Source organism: Manis pentadactyla, chromosome 18 (assembly GCF_030020395.1).
Source record: "Manis pentadactyla isolate mManPen7 chromosome 18, mManPen7.hap1, whole genome shotgun sequence".
In the NCBI taxonomy this organism is placed as follows: domain Eukaryota; kingdom Metazoa; phylum Chordata; class Mammalia; order Pholidota; family Manidae; genus Manis; species Manis pentadactyla.
Window position 1 is genome coordinate 23212441 of NC_080036.1, and position 27159 is coordinate 23239599.

The 27159-nt window shown below is 47.3% G+C and overlaps 1 protein-coding gene across 2 annotated transcripts in view; it reads right to left on the reverse strand.

Moving 5' to 3' along the window:
• Positions 1-512: 512 nt before the first annotated feature.
• The window catches only part of SLCO3A1 (solute carrier organic anion transporter family member 3A1), a 264472-nt gene continuing 237825 nt past the window's right edge, over positions 513-27159 (reverse strand). Inside the window, exons 8-11 of one of the 2 annotated variants that reach the window (XM_036931852.2) lie at positions 23775-23950; positions 19661-19725; positions 9602-9844; positions 513-1167 (exon numbers count right to left, since the gene is read on the reverse strand). In XM_036931852.2, the coding sequence (XP_036787747.2) occupies positions 1085-1167; positions 9602-9844; positions 19661-19725; positions 23775-23950 (567 nt within the window). In that variant the 3' untranslated portion in view covers positions 513-1084. Of the gene's footprint in view, positions 1168-7040; positions 9845-19660; positions 19726-23774; positions 23951-27159 lie in introns of those variants that run through there. The other variant, XM_036931851.2, reaches the window with a different exon arrangement.

The window sequence follows — 27159 nt, forward strand, 5'->3', positions numbered from 1 at the left end:
AATACGCTGACAGGAAGCCGTTACCTGCTCTCCCTGGGTTTACAGACAGTAGGAGAAGCAGGAAGGAAAACCAGATGATGAAGTCTAGGACCACGGAGTGTATCACTCGGAGCTGTTAGCAGCGCTGTGGCACATCTCATTGCCACCAGAGGCAGGGCTAGTGATGACCAATGACCATTTTATCAAGTGCTATTCTGTGTTAGCTGGCATCACACGTGACCTCATTTAAGTCTTATCACAAGGGCCTAAAGCAGGTGTCAATATTTCAGTTTACAGATGATGAAACTGGGGCTCAGAAGTGTCAGATCACTGGCTCAACACCACACGAGTAGCAAGTGCCAGGGTGAGGACTTGAAGCCAGGTCTGCTCTGAAGCTTGTGCTCTTTTGAACAGCTCAAAGCCCATAAATGTAGAACATAGCCAGACACACTCGCTTAAAGAATCTTTGAGCGTTGTTCTACCCAAAGACACAAGAGAGAACGATAGTAGAGATTACAGCATGAGACGGAGGAAGAATTAAAATAATGCTTTTAATATAATCTTCAGCAAACGTACAGTATGTACTTTACATCGCATATTTCTAAACTGCTCATCTGGAAAATAGAAGCTGCAAAAATACAGAATACCACACTCAAAATCTATTGAGTATGTGCTTTTTTCCCCCCCTCCCTTCTGTGAAACAGGAGGATTTTACCCCCCTCCCATTGAAATCCAGCCTCAGCTGATTTCAGAAGGCAGAGAAGCATTCTCAAGAGGGGGGTTTCTAAAGTGTGTCAGCAGGCCATCCCCACTGGAGCCAGGGGAGGTGTAGGTGAGAAGGAATTTGCACACCAGGTTGGCATTACTCTCCAGCAACCCAGGAAAAATGCCTACTCCGAGGGTCCGGAGGACTCCTGACCACACCAGCCTCCTTAGTCCTTGTCATAGGCCTGTGCTTGGGGCCTCGAAGGACCACACACTGGCCAGATAGTCCACACAGGAACCCTCAGGCTCCTGGGCAGGGCAGAGCACGCTAAGTCAGGCCCGCGAGGTCTGTGGGTGGTGGTGGGCTGTTCTCTGCAGGAAGAGGATGAGGGCCAGGCCCTCAGCTTCTCACAAAGGAGTCTTCTGAAGGTGACTGTGACTCAGGGCAGGTTTTCTCAGTCTCAATGTCTTGGTACTCTGTGCCTAAAGACGGGGGAGGGAGGAGAGTCGAGAGGAAAAAGAGGTGGGTCTTTTCTGTGATTCCTACTTCTTTTAGGCTTATCTAATAGCATCACAACTTTCCAGGGGATGGACAAGAGCAGGAACTCATGCAGTAAGATGCTGGGTCTTGCTGCATGGAACCCCAAGGAGCCAGACTCCAAGCCCATAGACCTTTGTGAGCCAAATCGTTCTGAGAAGCATGTCTCTACACCAATACTCAAGTAGATGTTTTTTCTATGGGACCAAGTAAGATGTGCCCCCGTCATTAGCTTCTCTCTATCTTATATGAATCACCAGTGGCAGACCTTGTGGGCTAAGGGGTCTCACCTCATCTCTACTGAAGAGGCAGCTGAGTGCTGGAGAAAGCCTCTCAGCATAATGTCATGCTTTCTCCTCCATCATTCTGGACCAGTTTGCTTTTCATTCAGCCACAGTTAATCAACCACACACTGAGTGAAACACTCATTGGAGCAAGGTTTTTAAGCCTACGCCACACTTCCAAAATAGCTGTGCTTTCCTTTAAAAGGCATTAAAAACCCAGCTAGCCCCTGCGATGATCTGTGAGCTGTGTAGATCTCATTGACTGCGCCCTGCAGCCTTCCTGTTCATTGATAGGCACAGGGGGCTGCAGAAGTCCCCACCCATTCACTTGTCCTCTGTAGACTCTGACCTGGTGGGATGAAAGGAGACAGTGTGGAAATGTGACTCCTCGCCTTAGGACTTTGCAGCTGAGGTCTGGCTTGTAGAAGTAGCCCGGATGTTCTGGGCAATTTGGAGCCTCTTTCCTCAACTTTTCACAAGGTCAAGTTCTTGTGGTCTCAGGGTTCTGCTGGAAGCCTTGAGGGCAGGGAGTTGGAGGTGGGGTGGGTCTGAAAGGGGACAGCTCGGGTTGGTTCTTGTGTGCAGAATAAGATAGAGGATGATGAGTGGCTGAACACTCCGGATATGGCCAACGTGGTAGAAGGAAGAGTAGTGTTTTTAAAGGTCTCCGATGTTTACTTATTAAAGCAAAAAAAGTTTTTCTCCTTTTTAGATTCTTGTGCCTGGAGGCAACATTGTGCAGATTCTCACCTCCAGCTCTGGGCTCATTTCTCTATGAAATGACTTCTGTGGGTGTTTTTCTGGCAGCTGATGCCCTGCTGACCCCATGGAAGTTTCTTAGGAAGCCAGACAGCCCTGGATTGGCTCCTGGTGACTTTTCTAGCTGTGTGACCTTGGGAAGATCGGGTTTACTATGCCTTGGGTTTTGAATCTGTAAAGTGGAAAAAATGATACTTACCTTATAGAGCTGGTGTGAGAAAGCTGCTGTGTGCATTACCTGGGCATGTGGGTAGCAGGCTTTTAATAAACATGAGCTCCCCAGCCCCTTCCTGCCTTTACGATGCTGGACTAGAACACAGTTTCTGTTTTGGTTGGGTTCCTCTAGCAATGAAAATTCCTACATTGCATCCTTTTAATTCATTTTATAAAGTCAAACAGTCTTGATAGACATATCTCCATGAGGGCTGTCTTTTGTAAGTTAGCATGAATTTAAAGAAAGCATTATTTGGGGGGATTTAATAGGATGGCAAAATCTCAACCTACAGAATGTTAAACCTCCAGAGAATGTACCCTGTTGTTCCATTTTCTCGTAGCGGAAGAACATAATCACTTTGCTTTATGGAAAAATATTCAGAATTTATGCTAATCATCAACTACTGATTGTTGGCCCAAATCACTGATACAAAGACAAAAATGTTTAGAAAATCTTGTTTCTAAAAGCCTAGTATCTAATACTAGAGTAAGATGTATCCAACTGGTGACCAGCGTGTGTCTGAAGGCTCCGAGTTAGAGCTGAGCTCCCGTGGTTGATGCTGTGGACCACATCGGGGCCAAGCAGGAGAGGTGAGTGGGGTCCATCCCTGGGGCTGGGACTAGCGCTTGAGGAATGCCTCCTGGCATGTCAGCAGTTTGAAAGTACATTTCAGATGCACTCCAGTGGAGGAATCTCCTGTTCCTCTTGTGTGCTGCTGGTAGAATACCCCATATAAATCGATCCCTGGGCTCTGTGGTTAAGACCAGAGACAACACAGGACGATGGGCATCGCCAGGGTGTGCTACGGTGGTATCTGGTTGTTCTGTTAGGGGCAGGTGAGAGTGTGTGGGGCCCCACAGCCCACTGGAGCCAGTCTTCCCACTGAGGCAGTCTCTACAGGCTGGGAGGGCGTCCTTATGGAAGGAGGAGCCACAGAGACCAAGATTCCTAGCTTGCTTTGAATCCTAGCTCTGCTTTGTGACCTTGGAATTCTGTGATTCTGGAAGCCTTCTCAGCCTCATTGCCTCTCCTGAAAACGGGCGCTAATAATAGTTCCTGCCTCACAGGGCTATTGCTGAGAGTCAATAAGCCAAAACATATAATGAGCTGGTGTACAGTAAGTGCTTGGTAAATGTTAGCTATTATTATTAATTATTAGTGCTTACCAATTATTCCACCTGCCATATCTATTCACTTCATAGAGCCAATGTTTTGTGTTAGTGGGAAAGAGGGAAGGGATTTGACATGTTCTTCGGTATCTGGACTCACTCTTCTCTTTCTAGTTTCTATATTTTCCCCGTGCATGCCCATTTCTACTACTAAAGAAAAAAGGATGCTTACTCTGGTAGGACTATGGAAAGTGTCAGAGCTGGAAGAGACCACAGATTGTGTAGTTCAAATTCCCCCCATTATATGAGAGAAAGATGATGCTGACTTCAATTATAAATCCTGAGAATAATGGGGTACTTACCTCAGTCTTGGAAAAAATGGGATACCTGAATTAGATTCCTGGGGTCAGGAACATCAAGGTTGACGGACGCCTGGCTGAAGGACCCTTCCAACACATGCCTCTGCCCATCTGCAGCAACCTCAGCAACTAGAGCCCTTGGTCAAATCCAGCCACCACCTGACTTTGTAAATAAAGCTTTATTGGAATACAGCCCACTCATTTTTTAAAAATATTATCTAGGGCTGGCTTCATGTCACAGCGACAGGGTTGAATAGTTGCAACAGAAACTGTATGATCCTCAAAGCCTGAAATGTTTACCACCTGCCCTTTGACAGGTTTGTGAATTTGCTCTGGTGGCCCTCTTGATAGGGGGGGGGGGCTCCCCCCACCTCTCCTGCTGCTCTTCAGTTCTTGGTTTCTAGGCCACCCACCTTTCTGAAACCTTCCTGGTCTCGATGCCGTGAGGCTGAACTGACCACCACCATGAGTCAGCACTCCTTGCACCCAGACAGACCTGGGATCTTAATGTAAGTATTCTAATCGCTTTTGTTTGTGTTCAGGTCTGTCTGGCTCATTGAAAAGTGAGCTCTTAGAGGATAGGAATATGTCTTTTCGCCTTTGTATCTGGTCTGAGTCCTGGCACACAGCCAAAAGTAAAGGAACGAATGAATAAATACAGGTTTGGAAAATATGCTCAGACGATGTACTCTCAAATGACACTAATTCTGCAAAGGACAATTGTGCTACCAGGAGGATGGTCTGGTCTCTGAGAAGAAAGAAAAGTAAGACTGCCCTGTCTCCATGGCAGTCACAGATTTCCGAGGGATAGGAGAATCTTGTTTTTCTGAATTTTCCATTTTAGGCTTTTTAACACATGTTTTCCCTGTCATGAAGGCCAAGCACTCTGAGGTCACCTACGAATGTGAGAAAGGGGAGGTGTGGGTGGGTGGCTGTGTGCACAGTGAAGATTCCACCTGTTATCCTAGGCAACAAGCCCTCTGAGAGCCATCTGAATGAAAATACCTTCCTTGCATATTTTGCTAGTTTCTTCTATTTTACCAATTTATTCTTGAGCAACCATAATACCCCAGGGAGGCTAGGTCTGAAGGCTGTCATGTAAGGCCAGTTGCTCTAAGAGGTTAGATCTTTGCAGCTGTACAGAACTAAAGAATCTGGGCTGAGCTGGGAGACGCAGGCATAATGAAAAAGGAGGGAAGGGCAGAGAGAAGAGGATGAGGACAGCATTTATGTCCCCAAGTCATTTTCCAAGCTGATTTAATTTCACTAGCTCCCTCTTAGAAAACATGGCGGTACTTCGGTATTTGATCTGGATTCTAACTTAAAGAGGAACACAGATCATGGTTGACAGGAGGCTGATGAGAGGGCAGTGGCTTGAGCTCTGGAGCCATCAAGCCCCTACTATGTGTGTGGCACTTTCTCCTGGCTCCTGGACTTACATGTTTCTCACTGGCCATCCAAACAGTCAGGTAAGAGTGGTGCAAGCCAGCAAATACTCTCTGTTGGTTGAGAAACTGCTTGCTTAGTTTTCTCCCCTCATCAAAACCAAACCAAACCAAACACCCAATAAAACAGAGTGTAACTCCACCAAACTGGAACAGAAGTTCATCCTGTCTTTCTCTTCCGGCTCCTGACCGTATGATCCACCACACGGATTTCTACACATTGACCTTGATTGCTCAACACAGTTGAGGAGTGTTTTGAGGACTCCCAAGCGGTGCTGAGAACACGTATCTGGCTGGCTTCACGGGGGGGAGAAGAAACCATACTTCCGAGGATCTGAACAGCAGGCAGCAAGAAACCAGCCCTGTAGGCTCCTGGGGAGGCGACAACTACGTTTCCTCTGAGGGCTTCTCTGTGAGTGTGTGTATATATATATGTAAAACACACACACACGTTTCCATTTTACATGCTCCTCAGTGAATGGTCTGCTATACAAGTGTGGCAGATAACCCATTACTAGCAACCACGGCAGAACCTTTTTCCTGGGAAAAATTGCCCGGAAGTGGTGTAGTTATCACCCCAGGGACCTGTTGGTTGCTTCTGTGGAATGTTTCTGCAGGTTACCTCAGGCCGGGAAGAGAGGGGGAAATCTTGCCATGCCTGAGGGACGGAGAGCTCTAGTCCTTACTGGAGACAACCAGGTGGAATCAGGGATTTAAATGTATAGATGCTACTTAAACTTTAAAAATCGTCACTAGAGGAAATGATTCCAGCGTAAGGTGGTGGGGAAGAAGTGATTTTTATGGAAGAGCTCACTTCTTCCTGCTCAGAACATTAGGACGTCTGTCAAAGGATTCCTTAGAAGATCTTGGTTTCCCCGTATTATTTTGCCTGTGAAGCGCTTCTAGCAAACTCCTTAGCCGCGGGAGGAAGCCTCTCCTACCCCTTCATTAGCTGTGAGGAAAGCCCGCACGCTGTCGCCTCCTGGAGTGGCAGTGTCCCCAGGGTGCCTCGGAGCCTCACAGCCTTCCTCTGTTCAGGCATGAAAGGGGAGCAAGGCTGGGGTCTGCCCCGAGAAGCAGAAACCCCGTCCCCCAGAGAGGGAGAGAGACGCTGTTACAGAATGTGTTTACTTCATAGCAGGGATATGGTAAAAAGACCTCCTTGGTCTGTGTGTAGGAATGACAAAAATCTGTGGAGACTTGCATCCAAGAGCACTTTTTCATCCATCTCTCAGCATGTTCAACTAAGGCAGCGGGGTTTGTAGCATCAGAGACAGAACTGCCGCATTCGCTTTCTAGGTTTATTCTGTCCCTTAACATTCTTGTTTTCTGAAAGTCCAACACAGATCTTACCGGGCCACCTTTTCATTCAAAATACCCCTAACCCCAAACAAATAACAAGGGCTGGACCTAGCACTATCTGTACGATGGTTCTTTGCAGCACAAAAAATAAAATTAAAATGAGACTAGGTGTTCTGTTCTGCAGCATATGAAAGAAATTAAAGTTTTAAAAGGTGACACACAACACTCTTAGGACAGGGGACTGGAAATCAATATCCAATTGTTGGTAACACTGAGTCCTGGAGTTGTTTTCCTAACATCTTATTCTCACCCTAAGATCACAGCAATAAAAAAAAAAAATCCAAAATGCAAAGAATTTTTGAAATATATTTTTTTAAAAGGTTGTTTTTTTTTTTTAAAAAAAAACAAATAGCGCCATGAAACACAGGGTCCTGGGGCCTCAGTCGGTGTGCAGTTTGGAGAGCTACACAATGATGTATTAAGAGGGCAATGACCTATTAACAATACATTTTCAAAACAACGCTGACCCAAACCTGTATAGAACGGCATCAAAGCCTTAAGAGCAACACAGCGTACACATTTTTATGAACTGGAGAACAATCCCACCACCTTTTACTAGTTACCATATTGATGACTGTCCCCATTTTCATGAACAAGGACAGACTCAAACTAAACAGAAGGGCTGCTTCAGAAGGGTCGTGTCCCAAGCAGCGGATCCCGGGGGCCCCGCACCATGACAAGAGATGCTTTTGGGGGTCCTTGCTCGGCTGTGCATCCTCTAGTTTTGGACTGTCACTCAAACCGCCCCACTTCCAGTGTTTGTTAAAAATTTGGCACAACACCCTTACTCCCTACCCACTCTTTTCTTTCCTGATTCTTTTGTTGGCCTCTGGTTGAACTGCAAATATGTGTTGTAGGAGGAAAAGCAGACTGACCAACCAAACAACGCTGGAGCCCTTCACGGGGCGAGGAACGAAGAGGCAGGAAAGGTAAGTTAACAGGCCCTTTGTGTGTGCGTGTGCGCGGCTCTCACATAAACTCTGTCCCCTTACGGCAATGGCCTTCGAAGCCTGAGTCTGCTGACTGCAAGACGTTTCCCCACCATTGCTGCCCCGAGCAACGACAGGTTAGCTCTCTACCTGCCGTGAGATTCAGTCACTTTCAAAACGCACACAGACAAAGGCCTCTTCGTTCCAGACTGACTCTGAAAGCATTACTGACATTTTCATGCACTGGCCATGCAGTAGCTTCCAGGAGCTCGTGGCTCTATTCATTTTCACCGACACCACAGAGGGCTCAACAGCTTGGGCCGGGGATCCGGTCTTTCTCTTTCCCATCCCCAGAAGCACTGCACCCAGACATACAGCCCACATCTAAGGGCGCCTCCTCCACAGGCTGGAAAGAACGCCTCTTGGAAGGTGAAGCATGAATATAAAAGGGCTTCCTTCCCATGACAGCGATCACTGAATCACAGGGAATAAAGCGAGAAGACAAATTTGCAATTCATCACATTATCCCCTGTTGTCTCAAATGTGATTCTTTGAAAGGCAGGGTGCATGACACCCTCTTTTTCAAGCATGTTTTTTTCTATTTTGTAACACGATCTATATTGTTTTTGCAGACTATCCGAATGAGGATAAAATGATAAAAAAATTACAATAGGTTAATTGCATCCCTTGAATCACATTATATTTTTGGTGCATTAAAAAAAGGAGAAGAGTCAAAGCAACCAGCATAATAAATTCAGCCTAGAGAACTGTGTTAGTTACTGAAGGGTTAACACAGAGTTTAGAAGTCGTTAAAAATAGTATCCGAGGATTATACATACAACAGTTTGAAATTCATATGCATTGTGGTTTTTTTTGTTTTTTTTTTTTTAAAAATGGCAAAATGTTTGGCAAATGTAAGCAAATGACTTGGACTAGGTTGGGTTTCGCCGGCTCTGAGCGAAGTCAGTCATAGCCAGACAAGGCCCACGGCTTCCTGAGGTCACTCTGCGGGGCTGGGGGGAGGCGGTGCCCACCACTGGGAGGCGCTGTGGGGGGAGGAGAGGTGCTGGCCCCCCACGCCCAGCTCCCCCCTTGGGCCCTCAGTCTTGAACATGAGAATGGAGCTGGTGAGAGGCGCCAATTACAGACTCCAGCACACATCACCCGTTAGCATCGCTGAGAACTCTGGGGCCTGGAACCACATGCAGACCGGGTGAGTCGTCTACACAGTGACCCATATTGCGAGAGTTAGAGAGAGGCACGGGCTTCCGCCCCTCTGACCTGTGCCCGGCCCCACCCCCGCGTGGAGGCGGGAGGGTGGCACGGGGTGTGTCACTAGTGCTTATTCTGGCAATGTCGTCAACTTGGGCTTTTTTAGTAGACTTAAAAAAATTTTTTTGTTTAGTTTTGTATGTGTATGTATATCCAGAAATGTCCGTCCTCCAAGCTGGCCACCACTGTTCCCTGAATTTGGCAGTGCCTGTTGCTTGCAGCTGTCGGCATCCTGAAAAACCATGAGGTGCCTTCAAAGAGTAGACAAGCCCCAGTGGGCTGCACATCAAACACATGGTCCCATGCGCTTATTCTGAATTCTGTCTGGCTCTGATTTTGAGGAAAAGGGACAAAGGTCATGTGTGTGTGTGTGTGTGTGTGTGTGTGTGTGTGTGTGTGTATGCGTTTACATGTGTATCGATTTTTTTTTTTGGGAAACCTTTTTTTTTCTTTTTGTAGGAAAAATGACCCTTTGATTACTAATACAGAGTTCACCCTGCCTTTAGTCACTATAAAACGGACTCCATGTTTTCACACCACTCATGATCTTCCAGGTTATAGATAAATTTTGTCCTATGTGTCTGTTTTGCGGGCACAGGGTCCCTCCCCAGGTTGTCTAGGGTCAGAGTAGAGGCAAAGAACTCACTGGTGCTCAGTCCGCCCTCGTGGTTTTTGATGTAGCGCTTATAGTTTTTCCGCAGACACTGCCACGTGGTGGTGTACAGGACGAAGGCGAAGGACTTGAGCGCGATGGCGATGCTGACGTACAGGTACCTATAGGCCACGTTGTCGTACAGGACGCAGGCGCCTTGCTCCCCACAGAAGGTGCTCCAGAAAAGGCAGGTGGAGTCGATGCCGGCCCCAAAGATGAGGGGTGGGGGGATGAAGCCTGAAGGAGGGAAAAGCACATTGAATGTTCGGGCCCCGGATCCCTGGCTCCCTGCAGACGGGGGCTCCCCTTCCCCGGGTATGAGTCTCTCTCCTGCTGGGCAAGCACGTCCTTCTTGGTGGTTCTGTAGCACAGCAGGGGAAAAAGACCCTGTCAGAAGCCTAATTACTTGAGTTCGAATCCCAGCCCTGCCCTGTGGTTTATGGCACAAACCTGCATGAGTTATTTAAGCCCTCTGTGCCTTGGTTTCCCCATCTGCAAAACGAGGATGAGAATATGGGTCTTTATCAGATGGCTGGGAAGACTGACTAAATGAACACCTGAAAAGCAGGCAGAGCAGGGCCTGGCACACACAGTCCTAATACTACTATCATCTGCTGAGGGCCCAAGGAGGCCGTGTCTTCCCGGAGGGAGACAATTCTTGGCATCCAAGACGTGCGGCGTCAGAGCGGGGACAGCTCCGCAGTGTCGTGCTCCTCACCTGGGGCCTCTAGGGCTGCACGTGCTCTGGAGGGAGCTGGGACCAGAAGCTGAACACGAGCACGCTGTGCCTTGTGTGTATACACTCACGTACCAATGTACACACGTATTTTGTATACATGTGTATGTGTACACACATATATAAATATATGTGTGGTGTACTGAAGATGAAAATTATCTGCATATATACTGATGACTTCTCTTCCCTCAGATATTCCCACTAGGTCAGAATGCTTTACATTCTGAGCTGGGAACCAGTTTGAAAACCTTCCCAACAGAGCATTTCAGGTGCCTTTAACCAGTCATCAAGAATGGCAGAGGAGATGCAAACTATTCCTTCAGTTTCTTCTTATTCTGTGCTTCTGTCTCTGCTGTCACCCCAAGCTCAGAGGAACTCAGTCCCAGGGGCACATTAAAGTCACCTGAGGTGGCCTGTCCCAGAAAATTAAAAGAGAATATTTGGGGTGTGGCCCGGTTATCAACATTGTTAAAATCTTCCCAGGTGGTTCTGGTCTGTAGGGGGAAGAAAGGTCGAATCTGTACTTTAGGAAAGCAACGGATGGGTCATTAATGCAAATTAACTGCTTCAGAAACAAGTGTCCCTAAGATCAGAACGTGGTGCCAATCATCATCTTCAGGGAGAGACTGCAGAAGTGGGAAGTGATCACGGGAAGCAGGCGGCAACAATTCCGAGATCCCATTGCTGGGGAATCCCACCATCCAAGTGAACTTTCCAGAGGCAGCTCTGGAGTGTCTGCGTTTCTCTCGTTAAGGAAGTTCCCTCTGAGAATTTGATGAGATACAGACAGACCCTTAGTCTAGAAAAATACATCTACCCACAAAATCACATTCACGTCTCGGGGGGCTCTCTCTCACTGTCGGGGCAGTGCTAATGAGGCTGGCGGAGCTCCCAAATCCCCAGGTGTCTCAGCACATACCCTTAGCATTCTCCAGCTCTCTTGTACCCCAAAGAGAACCCCCTGAGAAGGAGTTTTACATGAAACCTCATTGACCCTCCTGAGCAGCTTGGTTTAACAAATGAACTCCAAGCTCAAAATCTCACACAACCGGCTCTGCCTTTGTGGCTTCCAGGTCAGGCAGGGTGTGCCCAGACGCTGCCCCGGGGGTCTGAGGCTGTGCTGGTGTGCCAGCGTGTGGTCTGCCGGACCCTCAACCTAGCCCTTCTTCATTTAAATGATGACAAGCCGTAGGAGGCACTACATGGCAACTAGGCAAGAGGACCTACTCCACGGTATTTAGGTAAAGAAGTGGCGCACTGGAGCCACTGATAGACTTGGGGATAAATGGCACTAATTTGGCCTGTTCCCAGCGGCCCAGTGGTATCATTTGAATCTATTCGCCTTTCTGTTTCCCAGGCTTTTATTAGGTTGTGATTAGCTCCCCCATGTTCTTCCCTCTTCTTCTTTCTGCCTCTCTGCAGGTCATTTCACTTTGTCCCCGCCCACCCATCACTGGCAAGGGAGGGACTAGGACTACGAAGTCATTGGTAAAAGCTGGTCATGGGGAAGTACGGGACAGGCTCCGAGCTCCGCAACGCACATGTGCCTCAAGGGCTGTATGCGAAGCCAACTTGGGCAAAGCAGATCATGTTTTAAGCACATCAGAAGAAATTTGCAATATAAAGGAACCATTCGTTAATCCTTGCTTAAACCAAAATATCCCTCTAAAATGCCAATCTGTGACTTCTTCATGTACCTGTATCGAGTAAGGATTTTTATAATGTTGAGTTATCTGTAAAGTAGGGCAGACTTCTTTGTGCTAGTGGTGTCATTTTTATTCTGCCTATTGTCAAGCTCTATTATCGGATGACAAGACCTTGAAAGAGTCAGAAAAAGCCTTTAAGCAGAAATTAGAAAGCTAAGTGCTGAGAAAAGTTTTTCATATCATACTCAATAGTTTGGAAAGCATTTATGGGAGAGATAAGAGAACTTAGAGAGTTGAAAAAGCCTTGGGTCAAGTCACTTGATCTCTCCATGCCTCAGTTTCTAGATCTTTAAAATGGAACTGATGTTGCCTGCCTGGTCTGGGTCAAGGTCTGCACTGATCCAAATGGGGTGTTTATGCAAGGGTCTGGTCCTTCCGTAAGGCCAGAACTTTGGTTGCCTTATTCCCATTCTACAGGGGATTGGGGGTGATAGTTTAAAATAAACTCTGGGCTGAGTACCTTAAGTTTATAACCTTTATGAGTTTCCTTGTGTGTTTCTGAATAGAGAAGACATGGGTTATCTTTTCTACCAAATTCATCTTTTCCTTTTTGTTGACATAAAATTCTTTCCCAAAGTGGGGCTCTCGCTATCAGGTCTTAAATTCCAGGTATGCAGAGAAAACTAGAGATGAGCTCACAGGGTCTCTTTCCTTAGAGCCCTTTGCCATTCTAGAACTCATCCAATTAGTCACAGAAGGGAGTTCTATTTGATGGCTAATTTCACGTGCAGCCACTCATGTTCACAACTCAGGGGGACTGAACAAAAGCCCAGGCAGTCCGTGCAAGGCGCTGATTCCCCAGTGTTTACACTCCTATATACAGTATGACTATATGATAACTGCTGACGGTCCCAGGCCTCAGCACTGTGTGGGGTACCCCAAATACATCACGAATACTCTCCATCACCCCTCCTGTTTTACATATAGAGACAACGGAAGCTGAGACAGACTAACCATTTGTGCCAGGCTTGACATTTCAAACCCCCACACGGAAGAATCTCCTTCCTACTAATTCAAAGTTTGTTGATTTGAAGAGAAGATTTTAGAGTTCTTATCCGGGATTTCCAGGGCTACAGACACTTCATATTTACCCTTCCGCTAAGCTCCTGGGAGTAACTGGCTTGCAGAAGTCTGGATTTAAAGCTTTTGGAGGGTGAAATACACAGGGGGTCTGATCTTTGCAAAATACAGAGAGGGAAATACATACATACACAAGGGGGTTCTGATCTTTTTGCAAAGTGCAGAGTCCTCCCTTCTCTGGGGTTGTTAATGCACTCAGAAGGTTGGGAGACTTTTTGTAAACTCTCTCTGTCCTGGGAAAACACCTCGGGCGTCCTGGCACACACTTGCCAGGAGAGGAGCCGTGAGAGTGTTCTTTTTCTTCAGAGAGGAAGCTCACATCGGGAGGCTGCGGCGTGGCAGAGAGGAAACACCCCAATTCTGGAACCAGAGAAGGCTGATTTTGGATTCCACCTCTGCCACTTGGGCACTTGTGACCCTGGGCAGGTTACTCAACTTTATTAAATCTCAGTGTCAGTGTTTACAAGATAGGCACAATAATGCCATCTTGTATTGAGTTTCTGTACAGAATTAAATGCGATGGCATCTGTGCAGGCCCCTCATAGAGAGGGCTTTCAAAATATCCGGGTCCTTCCCTGTTTTTTTTTCATTTGGATAAATGAAAACTTGTCCTCTTTTCAATCATCTCCAGAATACTCTTCGAGCCAAGGTTCAGCAAATAACCCCACCTGGCAAGAACCCTTCACGCCGTAAGAGAAAGCCAGTTTTGGAAGATTTCCAGCTGCTTCCAGAAGGGGGCCAAGTGGGTGAGATGTACGTTAGTACCTACCCTTGCTCTGAGCATCTTACTCTTAGGCCCTCTGCTACCTACAGAATAAGGAGGGAGGTGCACTGTTGCTTTAGAACCTGTTTTGGATGAGCGCGCTCCTCTTGGGGGCTGTGGAAGCAATCTTCCCATTTTGCCTCTCATCTCCCTATGTCTCCCAGGGAGGAGCTCGTGGATGTAGTGGCCATGAACTAGGGTCCCACCCCTGGGCACCCGCTGTGTGCTGGAGAGCGTATCCGGAGGCTCGGTGCTGTTACATGCTACTACGGAGAATACTGGAAGGATTAAATCCTACCTCCTCCTTATCCTCTGACCCAAACTGCAGCTATATTTTGATGCAAAAATTTCAGTATCATTTAAGGAAACGGTCTCTGTTTTCCTGAAATCTATTAACAGAGATTAAACCTCAGGGCCTTGCATTTTAGCTATTTAATTCACTCCCCTGGTTGAAAAGGTGGGATCCAATTATATGCTGTGGTCTAAACTTAAAAGGTGAACTGAAAGGCTTGTAAGAAAACAAATTCATATATCTTTATAAGGCAACATGGAAGCGGAAAATTATTCTGCCATTTGCATTTGAAAAGATATTCGTTCCTCTCCAGCTTATCTGCCAAGACTTGAATTCACCATGGACTCTCTCACTGATGGTTGAATAACATAACCATTACTGTTATGCCCAGTAAAGCAGGAGAGGGGGATGTCGAGTGGTGTATTCTCCCCGCGTCAGCAATGCCAGGGAAGAGGCTGGACTGCTGATGCTGGGCCATCATTGTCCATGGACACCTGACACTTGTCTTAAATCTGAGAAGCTGGGCTCACTGCATCCCTGGTGCCTTGTTAAAGTCACTAAGGCTCAAAGAGCTTGAATAACCGACTAAGGCCACATGGTCAGTAACAGCAGAGCTGGACTCAAACCCGGGGGTCCATGGCAAATATGCCTATCAGCGTAGCACAGGGAGGCAAGTGGCTCCTGGGAGATGCAGGCGCTTCAGGACGTCAGACACATCACTGGTGTTTAACGTTTGCTGAATAAGCAAACAAATGCATAGGAGAGGGGAAGGGGTGTCCGTATATTCCTGCCATTGTGTGCTCCTCCACCCCACGGCTGGGTGCGCAGCCTCTTACCTGGGGTGTCTGGCACGCTATGCTTACTTCTTCTGACACATTCACTTAATGTGTTCATTTCTCCCACTTGCCTAGAGAACTTCTTTATATTCAAGACTTCACCGTCGGAGCTCAACAAATGTGTGATGAGCCACATCAAGAATTTCTACAAGGTACTTCTGGAATAGTTCACGAATCACCCGAGGACAGTCTGCTCAGCAATGACACCTGGGCATGGAGGGGCACCTGGAGGCTGGTGTTTTCAATGCTTTCTGTCCAAAACTGAGAGCAGGCGTGTGTGGGAGGAGGGCTGGTGGTGGCCAGCCCAGCCCATCCTCACCGTACAATGGACACACCTGATTCATCGCATCTGTCATCTTGTTCTGTCAACGACTTCTCCGTAGACCTAGTTACAGGGGCTCAAATCCTCAGCATGTCTCGTGCTTTTGCCCCCACTGAGTCAGTGGGGGTGGGGTGCGGTGGGGGCACGTAATAGATGTTGCTTCCAGAATTTGGATTCTACTTGTCTATGCCTTTTAATTCCACTGCTCTACCCTTGATTAGCTTCCCACTTCAACGCTTTCCTTAGCTGTCCTGCAGAACCACCTTGCTCCCAGGCTGATCCTCCTAAACCAGAATTCTGAATGTCATTCACTCTCCCAGCAAAATCCATCATTTGCTCCACCCTGGCAACTACTTAGCCAAGTAAAATCTTTCTTCCCTTCCAACTCAAGGTCCACACTCTTCTAGTACCTATACATTCCCCACACTTGCTTCGTTCTCCTGCTGGAGGCCCCAGGAGACAGGGAAGGTCTCAGAGAACATTTGTTTCTAGTATTTCAACGTGGGGCAACATCCACGGCCTGCAGCAGACCTCAGGAGCAAGGCTCTGGAGCACATCTTCCAGTAAGTGCTTAGCTGATACCCGGAGAGAAAGCAGGGGTCAGGGCATGTGCAGAAGGGTGAAGAAGGATGGATGGGATTGCGTCAGGGATTCTGCGATGAGTTGGTCATCTGGTTCACTCTGAATGTACTGACCCAGCTCGGCCTCCCTCTCTCCCCCTTGACTTCTGCCACTGTCCTGGGTGCCCTAAACTTCTCCATAGTCACACAAGTCCATACTCTGGTCTTTCAACAGCTATTCTCAATGTCAAGGCTGTTCACTCTCCCTCTGGTCTCCGGCCATGCCACACCCTGGGCTCTGCCATCTCGCAGGACGGCTCCATCCCCAACATCCCCCAACATCTCAAAGTCAGACAACAAAGCTTTGGCCACAAATTCCCATTTTTTTTTCCATGATGTACTACATCTGGTCCTTAGGGTTCCTTTATCTTTGTCCTCTCTCCCCTCTCCTATCTTTACCTCTTCTTTATCCACCCCAGACACCACGGTCAATCCTTTAGCCCTATTTGACCATCATCCTTAATTTTCTTGCCGCACTCCTGCCACTACATCCGTCTTCAATACCACCAACTCCGTTTCTGCTTCTTGTCCAGGGCTGCTGACAGTCCCGAAGGTTCTTACCACCCTCGCGTCCCCACTCGGTAGCACCATGCCAGCACAGGGCCCCGTCGGCAGCTCTGCCACACCAGCAGCTCAGGATTCAGTCCTGTACTCTCTTCCACACAGCAGTGGTCCTTTCTCAAATGCACCACAGAACCCGCACTCCCAGGTTGCAGCCCATCCCTGAGTTCATTTGCCTTAGAGAGGAAGGTCAGACCTATTCACCAGGCAGCAGCCCTTCCTGATCATGTCCCTGATGGCTTCTCCCTCCAGTCCCAAACATGCTGAGGCCTTTCCTCTACCCAGGCTTTCTTTATGTCACCACATATGCAGGACTCTCTCCTCCATGTTCATCTGCATGTTTACTCAGTTGTCACGTCGCAGGTAGACATCACCTCATTTCAAACCCAGACCCCTGCCCCGACTCCAAGGCCAGGGTACGTGGCTCTTCCACCGGTTCCCATTGTACTTGCATGGACCCCATCTCACATCTTGTCACATGGAATTGTGATGCCCCGCTGTCCCCTTCTTACATGGAGTCAAGAACAACAGTTAACAATGCCATGGAATCTGGTTTCTTGGCTGACTCCTCATTAGCAGTAATGGCGGTTAATCTCAGTGGGTTCCACTGGAGATGGAATTCGGCCATTGCAACTCTTCTTCAATAAACCACTTCTAAGTAAAAGATGGAACTGTACCATATCCTTCTAGAGCAGAGATTTCCAGACTGATTTTGCAACCCATAGTGGGCAATAAAAATCAATATACTGGGTCAGAGCCAACTTCCTTAAAAGCATGAAATAGAGCAGAACACAGCATACATATTGAGGGTTTTTTTTCCATGAAATTTTTGTTTTAGTTATATTTATGTATAGGTATGTGTGCACTGGGCCATAATGTAACACTTATCTCTTGCTGTGGACCATAGTCACAGAAGTTGAAAAATACTGTTGTTGATTATTCCTGGGGCAGAGATACAGGTAGTGAAACTGCTTTAGGGCAACCTACAACTATCTGAACAGTGTCACCTTATACCTGTTCTATAATTTTCAGTTCTGTCTTCAAGAGTCCTATAATTTTCATTAGTTTTTCAAAAATACCTTGCAAATCTTTGTTTCATTGTGTTATCAAAATTATTTTTCAGGGTAACTTTTTTTTTTTGCCAGCTATATTAAGCCGTTAGCATCTGTCTAGGGGCCCAGAACCTTCACAAATGGGGGGCTCCCAGCTTCTCTGGTCAGCTCCTGAGAGGACTCCTAAGAGCTGGGGCTGTGCTCACTTACCTGGGAAAGGAACATGGAGCTTTGAACACACTGGGTGCTCAATGTTAGTCTGGTGAATGAATGTGTAGGTGAAGTGGTGTCGCCATTTTCAGAAGAGAGGGTTCCCCAACTTTCTACCTTATATTACACATCTATCTATCCAGCCACCTGAATTAGGGTGAGCGATGGTGGGGAACATCAAGAGGCATGCACATGCTGCCCTCCCAATGATAAAGGGGAAAAATCAGCATCATTATCACTCTGTGTGGTTTTAGAGTTCTACAAGCCTTGTGACTTCCAGGGTGGCCTAAATGTTTTAGTTTGAGTCACTCCTGAACCTGTTTTAACTGGGTACCTCCACACCTACAACTTCTCCATTTTCCACAAAACTGAAATAAGACAAGATTGCCATTTAGTTTTCCCCATGTGTCCTGGCGTACATGGATGGAAGTGGTTGAGAGGATTCTGAGGCCTTGGCCCATGCCTGGTGGGAATGATGGCAGCAATCGATTAGGAATTTTTAGCTACAGGCAGAGAAGGGAAGTGAGAAAGGAGTATGCCATGTATTCGCCATTCCCCAGGGAGGACCTCATCTTATTAATGGATCTAAGGTGAATATTTTTCTTCTTTCATGTATCAATTATATGGGAATTAATCTCATTATAAAAGTAATAGCCATATATAGATCTTTTCAAAATATTTTTAAAAATTTAGTATCATTCAAAACCTCTTTACTCAGAGATAATAGGTGATACCATTTTTCATGCTTAGCTTTCCAATATTTTTCGGTGTTTATATCTACTTTAAAAACACTTGAATATACAGTATATAGACCTGTTTTGCCCCTTCCATATATCATGTGCCTATTTCAAGTCTGTATATACTTTTCTTTTCAGAATTTTAAAGGGAAACATATGTCCTTCTGGGATTATAGGCCATAACGGATTTAACTAATTTCCTGCTGTTGGATATTTGAGTTGTTGCCAATTTTTCACTTTTACAAACATTTTTGTAAACATTTCTATAGCTAACTCTTTGTGTTCATTCACTATTGTAAACTTAGAATGAGGAGGTTTCTTTTTACTCTGAAAATATAGGCCATGGCTGTTTCCCCCTGCACATTTATTTACCATTTGATGTCCACTAAAGACCACTGCTGTTATTCAGGAAAGAATTGATCCTGTCTTGATCTTGGCTTTGACAAAGGTTTGTTCATAAAGCAACAGAAGTCTAGAGGGACAAGGGTGGGGCACAGCCGAGAGCTGGGTTATCTGGCTGGCCTTTCCGGCTGCCCCCTAGTGGGTCCCCAGGCCCTGGGAGAACCAGGGAATATTCTCATTCTCTGCTTTCTCATCTTTAACAATGAGAGGGTTAGTCTCCCTTCCTTCTAGCCACACCAAACCTAGGAATGTAGGCTCTAAGGCATGAAGGGCACATTTGCCTGGTCCTGGAAACCCAAGGTAAATAAACTAAATCATTTTGGAAAAATTTAAAGGGACAAAGCTTCTGCTTGTGAGGCACTGTGAGAATGCCTCTCTCTCCCCCAGCCGGCAGCCCCATAAATGAAGCATTTCTCAAGCTGCTCCTGGTTTGCTTAATGAGGGTGCCAAATCACACCACCAAATTGGCTCCCCCTCACTGCCGTCCCTTCTCTTTACGCCTGTGAGAGTTTAGTGTGGCACAAAGATGGAGCTGATATATGTGAAAACTGTGATATTGAGGGAGTGCCTGATTTAGGTGTAAACCTGAGCAGAATCTACAGGCTAAAAGTTGCTCTTTACTAACAACAACTTCACAGGAAAAAAAGACAAGAAATGGGATGATGTCCCTTGAGATTTACTTACCTGGTCACAAGCATCCACTGCGTTACTAAGGGGATAAAGAGGTGATACATACCCAACAAACGGAGGAGGAGAAAGAGAACTCCCAGGGCGTAAGACTTGAGTTCAGGGCTGACTGTCCTACGTGCAGAGATGAAGAGGAAAAGAAAAAGATTCTTATCACTCTAATGAATGGACCCCAGTCATTCACTGCTGTCCATAAGAGCCCTTCCTTAGAAAATTATTAATGGTTCTGTTTCTTTTTTTTTTTTTTTTTTTACTTTCTCTGCCTGATGTCTGAAAAATATGGTAACTGCAATATCATCTTATGAAGAGGCCAGAGCTATGAATCCATGTGTCATTTTCACGTCATCTTGTGAGATCAGCCAGACTGAGGTGCTATGACATCCAGATGGGCCATTTGTGAAATAATCTATTTACATCTAATTTCTATACCTTTTAAATTGGAAAGGTACCTTCACAGAGTCATGGTTCTTTGTTTTGAAATGACTCAATCTCCCTGGTTTTGGTTTACCCAGAAGAGTCCCTTAGAATGATCTTCTCCCACATTTTCCAGAACACCCTCAGAGTGCAACATTTCCTGGGATGACGGCAACAGAAGAGGGGATTTGGACACAGTGATTGATCCCAGAGAGAGGGGCCCTCATGAGCTGGTAACAGATGCCCTTCTTAATGCCTCTTACTCTTGAAACTAATATTTAGTCAATGCTTGTCTTTTCTCGAGGCCCAGGACTATTTGCATCTTGTTCATTATTGGTGTCTGGCACACATCATGCGCTGAGGGAATGTGTAAGTGGGTGGATGGGCAGGCAGATGTCTCTCACTCCAGACCTAGGCAGCCCATCTCTTTGTGGGGGTGAAGGAAGAGGTATTTGATGACGTGCATTTGTGCTTCGGGCCATCCTCAACACCAAGGGCAGGGAAGCTTCCTCTTATCCCATCCCTATCATGAGTCCTTAGGGGGAATGGGGAAGTGAGCACATGACTACTGGAAGGACTTGGCTAGGCCTAGAGAGAGTCCAGCATGGCTGAGACTTTGGCAACACCAGGAGCATTTCAGTGTGGCCTCAAGACCGAAAGAGACCCACGTGATGCAGGGAGGACCTAGGCAATCAATTCTGTAGAAAACATAATTACTAATAGGATATTTAAGTCTCATGGGCAGCCTAGTACACAGACCATATAACCCAACTAGAATAATATCCTTAAATACCCCAGGGGTCATTCATCTAACCACCCACCAGCACCATTCAGCCATCCAATTTGGGCCATCCAACCTGCTCTGAGACTCAGGTGGGCACGGCTCTGGCTTCTTAGCACAGCAGGCCAAAAGCCACTGCCAAATCAAAAAGATGTGGATGCAATTATCCCAATCTTTGCACTACTTCTGTGATTTTTCAGGGAAAACTAAAAATGCCTTTTTCTTGGTGGAAATAACACATTCCTTCTCAATTACAAAGAGTACAGCTAAGTAATCCCAGGGTGGCCGGTTAAGACTCACTGAGTGATGAGGAAACCACTCTAGCTGGTGACGTTAGATACCTGCACAATATCAATGATGAGATCAGTGTCTCTGGACAGAAACGGTCAGTTGTCTTTAGAATGTGCGTGTTAGAAAATCTGAGTTCTTCAGAGTTGTTATCAGCAACATGGTTCCAGTTTTTTCACGTTCCTTTGAAGGTACTGACTTGAAAGACCCATAAATAAAGGCAAATATTCCTTTTCCAGAATACTTGCTGGCATAATGAGCTAGCATATCTGTCACCTGAAATTTGAGTTCCTTTTAGCTATCAAGTCACTAGGAATAAAGTGAGCAAGGTGCTAAGATCGCCCTCATATCCTGTTGGGAAACTGGTTCCCACAGGAAGAATAAACCTTCTCAGATCTAATGGGAGAACTTGAAGGCTGAGGTCTGAACAGCACGGAAAGTTCCAGGTAAGGCCATGGATGGAGCCTTAACCCCACAACTTACTAGTTGGTGACCTTGAAAATACTGTTTCGTTCCTCTCTGTGCCTCCATCTCTCCATGTTGAAAGGGAATGCTAGTAATTTTGTTGGTTGCATCTTTAAAACAAGAGCCCAGCGCTGCCTCGTAACTGGGCCTCTGTGGGTGTTAATTTGTATCCTTGCTGCGGGCGCTCTGAACACCCGTGTTGGCAGGTGCATGACTGTCTGGCACAAGAGTGCGTCCATCACTCTGGGATGGGATAAGGGCTGGCACACATCTGAGCTGCGGCCTGGGCTGTTTGTGCTTTTCTGATGGCCTGGAACATCTGTGGTGGAAAAGTGGAGTGGAATGATGACAGAATAAGGTATAACCCTGGCTATCTCAATAAGTACAATTTGAGCATGTCCTTCCAGCAGGTCCCAGAGGAGCAGAGTTATGAGGTTGATGAGGTCCAGCCTAGGTCATTCAGGATGTCTGCTGCCAATGCATTTCAAGGGAGTCAGAGTATTTCCTGAAAATCTCCAAGAGCTGTTTATGAAAGCTGAGACTTAGAAATGATTAAGATTGCAATCCACTTTCCGTGTTTGGGGTGCAGTCACAACTGCTGAGCATGGTTTTTGCAAAGCAGTCACAGGGGGAGAAAAAAGAGGACTAGTTACTGCTAGTGGTTGTAAGCGTCATTTTTCCTGCTTCTTGGTGCCTTTTGTGTGAACAGCACAATATAAGTTCATGGGAATTTCTAATAATGAAAAATAGATCACCTATAATGCAGCTGCCCCAAACCCATACCTGAGATACGATGGGTTTTGTCCATATGCATATTACATATAATCATCTTCCATATATAATTTAAATCCAATAGTTTGTTTCATAAACACTTCTTATATTCTTAAGAATTTTTGTTATTCCATTGAACTGTGGTACTATAATTTAACCTGCTATTCTAATTCAGGTTTTCTGGCTGTTATAGCTAATGTGGCAAAAAAAAAAAAAACTGTCTGCATTGATCTTTTTTTTCTTGTAGAGGAGTATTTTCTTAAGGTTAAGTGGTAGGGTTACCACGTAAAGATTTCAACATTTTTATGACTCTTGATTCACACTGCTACACTGCTTTGTTGAAAGGAGCGACACGCTTTTCAATGCCAGAGGCAGTGTGATTCTACCTGTTTTGCTACAGCCTTGTAAGCACTGGGTGTGAATGTTTAAAATTTGCTTTTCAAATTTAGTAAGTATACAATGGCAATTTGCTTCTGCAGCCCTAATGATTCTGCCCATTAACAAGCCATTGCTGATGACCTTCTGGAAAACGGAAGTACGTAGTATAAATCCTCATCCTTGGGAATTCATAACAAAGATCAGGAAATGTGGAAGGCATGGGGGAAGAGGGAAGCTGGGTAAAGCAGCTGGTGATGGACATCTGTCCAGGTCACATCCAGCTCTTGGGATTGAACTGGTTTGGATAACTATCCCAGTAAGGTGGGTCTGTCGGTGTTTGGTGTCACTTCCTCTGTTTCAGAGACACGGGGTATGGACCACTTCACTTCTAGGTTCCTCACACAAATCTAGGTAACTCTGCAAATGTGCAGGCCACCTTTGAGGCACCTCACCTGCCCCCAGGACAGGTCTCATGACACAAGGAACCACAGAATTATGGGTGATTCTCTCCAACCATCTATTCATACAAGAACAGAGAGTACTTGCCTCCCACAGGCCACTTGCACTACATCACACCCTCCTTTATAACCCCTCACGTCTTTATGGCGTTTGCACACACATGGTCCCAGTTGGAACCTCACCACTGCAGGAGGCAGGCGGGACCAGTGACATCACCCCCGGTTCAGAAACAAGTCCAAGAGAAAAGGTGCCCAAGGCCATGTGGCTAATCAGGGGCTGGACCTGGGAATGTGGTGAGTCCAGTACCGTTTTCATTTTATTCCATCAATGCTGTTCTCTGCAAAAATCAGTGTCGGACCCCAGTCCATTTCAATACCACCTGGGAGTCTATTCTTGGGAGGACATGAAAGTGTAGTCTTCTCCCTTGGGCCCTGTTTTCTTCTCTGGGTGTGAGATCCTTACCGAAGGTAACTGATTCCTATAAGCCCAAGACTTGTAAGACTCATATGGTATCCAAAGTTCTGATCTCCCGGAGAAGAGCAGACACACACCAGGAGGGAAGGGGGAGAGGAAAAGCTGGCTCTCAGGTCCCTAGGGCTCAGCTCACCTGATCAGGATGATGACCGAGGGCGTCTGAGCCATGGCCCCAATCATGCTGCAGACACACATCACACACAGAAAGGTCAGGAAGGCCTCTTGGCACCCGGGACTGGGGCATTTTCCAGGAACCACGGTTGCGTTCTCAGGTGGGACAGTCATGAGGCATGCGCAGCCGGTGAGATTCTGAAAGGAAAGCATTCGGCCCTTTAAACTGGGGGGCCAAATCCAGAGCCATCTATCAGCCAGAGCTGCCACAGATTGTTAACACATTCTGCAGCATTCCATTAATTAGGCCTGAACAAACGAGTTAGCTTTTTAAAAGGAGGCTGCAAAACATGCAAATAAAGGAATATTTATGGGGAAGAGAGCTAAGTTCCCCATCTCCTGTGTATTTCATTTTCTGTGTTCGAGAATCCCTCAGTAAGCTGTACCGTAGACAAGTGTGTCCCCCCACCCCAAAACAATTAGAGAGGAAATTGGGCTTCCACAATATGATAAAACATTGCCAAATTAACATTATAATTACTTGCCAGTTTGTCCTCTCTTTTATGCAGCGAGAATTATACTGATGTGCATTAAAAGAAGTAAATCAGGTAACCTGCATACTGCTGCTGGTTCCGTGCCCAGCGTGGCACTCGGAACAAAGGCTGAACCTTGTCCTGCATGAAGTTGCTGAAGCGGGGCAGCTAATGGGAAAGTTCTCGAGAGCCTGAGAAAGCGGAGGGCAAAGAGATGCCAAGGAGCTTGGCAAGGTCAGCGGGGAGCGAGCTGAAGCCCACCGGGATCCATTAATGAACATATGATCCGAGAGGAGAAAGAGAAGCAACGGCTGCATTGCATTTGATCTTCTGGGTGGATTCCTGCCCAGCCGCCCGTTCCCAGGCGTGGTCCTGCTCATGCCCGAGGAATTCCTGATGGCAAAGGGAGGGGCAGGGGCTGGAGAGGCAATGCTGGGCGAGTGCCAAGCCAATTAAGGTTTGATAATAATAGTGCCGAGGCCTTTAATGAATGCACAATGAAAACAGTCATGAATGATTCATCGCTCTCCTGTCCAGGACTGCTCAGCTTGCAGAGCACATGCTCGGGTAAATCCTTCTGAGGGTCAAGCCAGTCCCCGTTGGCTTTCACATTTCTCTCCTTAGCCCCCTTCCCCTGGTCCTCCTTCCTCTGCCTTCTTCCTTTTCCCCACGGGATGGACAGATGGGGATTTCCTTAGCCAGGAAGCTGCATGGGATGTGCTCAGGGGTGTTCGCCCCGTCAGGGCTGCCCTGCACAGCTGTGCCCTGCATAAGGGCTTGGATCACGGGGCCGAAGTTGGCGTGACACTGTGTGGGGCTAGGCCTTTCTTCCTAAAGGTCTGCCCAGAGCAGGTGCCTTTGTGTACATGGCTTGATTACAGCACCCAGGGGTGTTTATCAAAGTTCCCTGAGGCCCTGCCCTCTGCCCTTTCCATATACCTGGTACCTGATCCTGGGAGCCCCAGTGAGAGAGAACCAGATGGTGGGTCAGATAGGAGACCCCTGGAGGGCTTAGCACTGTCCCAGCCCGATCATGTGGGTGGGCACAGAGGCCAGCTGGAGAGAGCTGAGAGCAGGCAGGATGGGGAGGGAAGGCAGTGAGTGTGAACACTCACACTGGACGCTTCCCACTCTTCGTCCGAACCACGCACTGCTATCTCCTCCCCTGGAGGCCTCGCCCAGGGGGCTGAGCCAGTTCCAATCCTTTTGGGGCCCCCCTGAGCCCAGCACACTCCACAGCCTGGTGCAGAGATGCTGTGCTCCTGGGCTGGGAACTGCGTGCCATGCACATACTTTACTGAGCACCTTCTCAAGGGTGGTGCTGAGACATGACAGCTGCAACTCAGCAGGTGGTTTTAGAATGCATACGTGAACACATCTTCGTGCTTTTATTAGGAAGCAAGCTTCTCCCCAGCCATAACTTAAAATGCTACGTCTCTGCCCACCCAGGACAGGAAATCGCTTCCCACTCTCCCTGACCCAGATTGCACAGCCTAGCTGTTCCGGGTGTTCACACTCACTGCCTTCCCTCCCATCCTGCCTGCTCTCAGCTCTCTCCAGCTGGCCTCTGTGCCCACCCGCGTGATCGGGCTGGGGCAGTGCTAAGCCCTCCAGGGGTCTCCTGTCTGACCCCACCATCCAGTTCTCTCTCACCGGAGCTCCCAGGAGCAGGTAGGTACCTGCGAACCACTCCCCTCTCTGGCTTCCCCCACCTGCCCCCTTGGTTTCTTTCCTCCATCTCTGGTTGCTTCTTTTCTGCCTTCATTGCTGGTACCGTCCCACCTTTGCTACTTTAAAATACTGGAGTCCTGGCGCCAGACTTTGCCCTTCCCATGCTGTACTCTTCCCAATCTACTCCATTCATTTTTATCACCTATGCACCTTCTGAGGACTCCCCGACATTTAATCTCCAACCCATATTCCTCCCAGACCCACTTGCTATGTCCCTTCCCAGGCCTCCGAGAATGTGGAGATACCAGCACTGAATCCAGGAGCAAATGCCCTGAGCTGGACTGTGTGCCCTCGGCGTGGCCCTTACTCCCCCACCAAAGGCTGGGAACTACCTCCCTAGAATTCCTTCCCCCAGGGTGAGAACAGGCCAGGAGGGGAACACGGGTGAGATTTAGCAGGCAGACGTGAACCGGAGGCCATTTCTCTTGGAAGGCCCCACACAGGGACAGACACAGAGGTGCCCAGCAGGTGCCAGCTGGCCCTGGCATCCCTGTTGGCATCTGCCTGCCCTGACAACAGAGCCCTGTGCAACCCCCATGGACGTGGCTGTGGGCCCGCAGACATGGTTCCCCAAACCCTTCCTGTGGTGCCCCTTTTGTCTCATTGAGCAGCCAGCTGGGCAGCTTCCTGGGATTTTCCCACAAGCCCCAAGTTGCCACCTGAGCTGGTGCTTCCAGGGATGTGGTGACCGTTCCCTGATCCTTCATCTCACTTCCTCCAGATCTGAATTCCCCAACTCCTACTTAGTCACATAAGCTTCCATTTCTATCCGAAACCCTCTATTCCCATAATGCTTGTGGGTGCTGGTTTCCTGGCAGACACACATCCCCTGGCCCTGTTTCCTTTCCCTCCACATCCGTTGCCTTAGAAATGGCATCTTATTAACTACAGAAACCGGGTGGTAATTGTGGACCTCCCCACTCATTCCTATGTCAAATCCATCCTCCTTATGACCATAAGGCTAATGAGGACAGAGACCTCTGTGGTTAGGCTCCCTGATTCATCTCCAGCTGTGGAGGATGGGGCTTGACTCACACCAGGGATTCAGGAGCCATCTATCAAATGAATGAGAGCAAATTCTCAAGTCCTGTACATTTCACCACATCCGAAATATCACCCAGTCCCTGCCCCAGTTCAAATCAC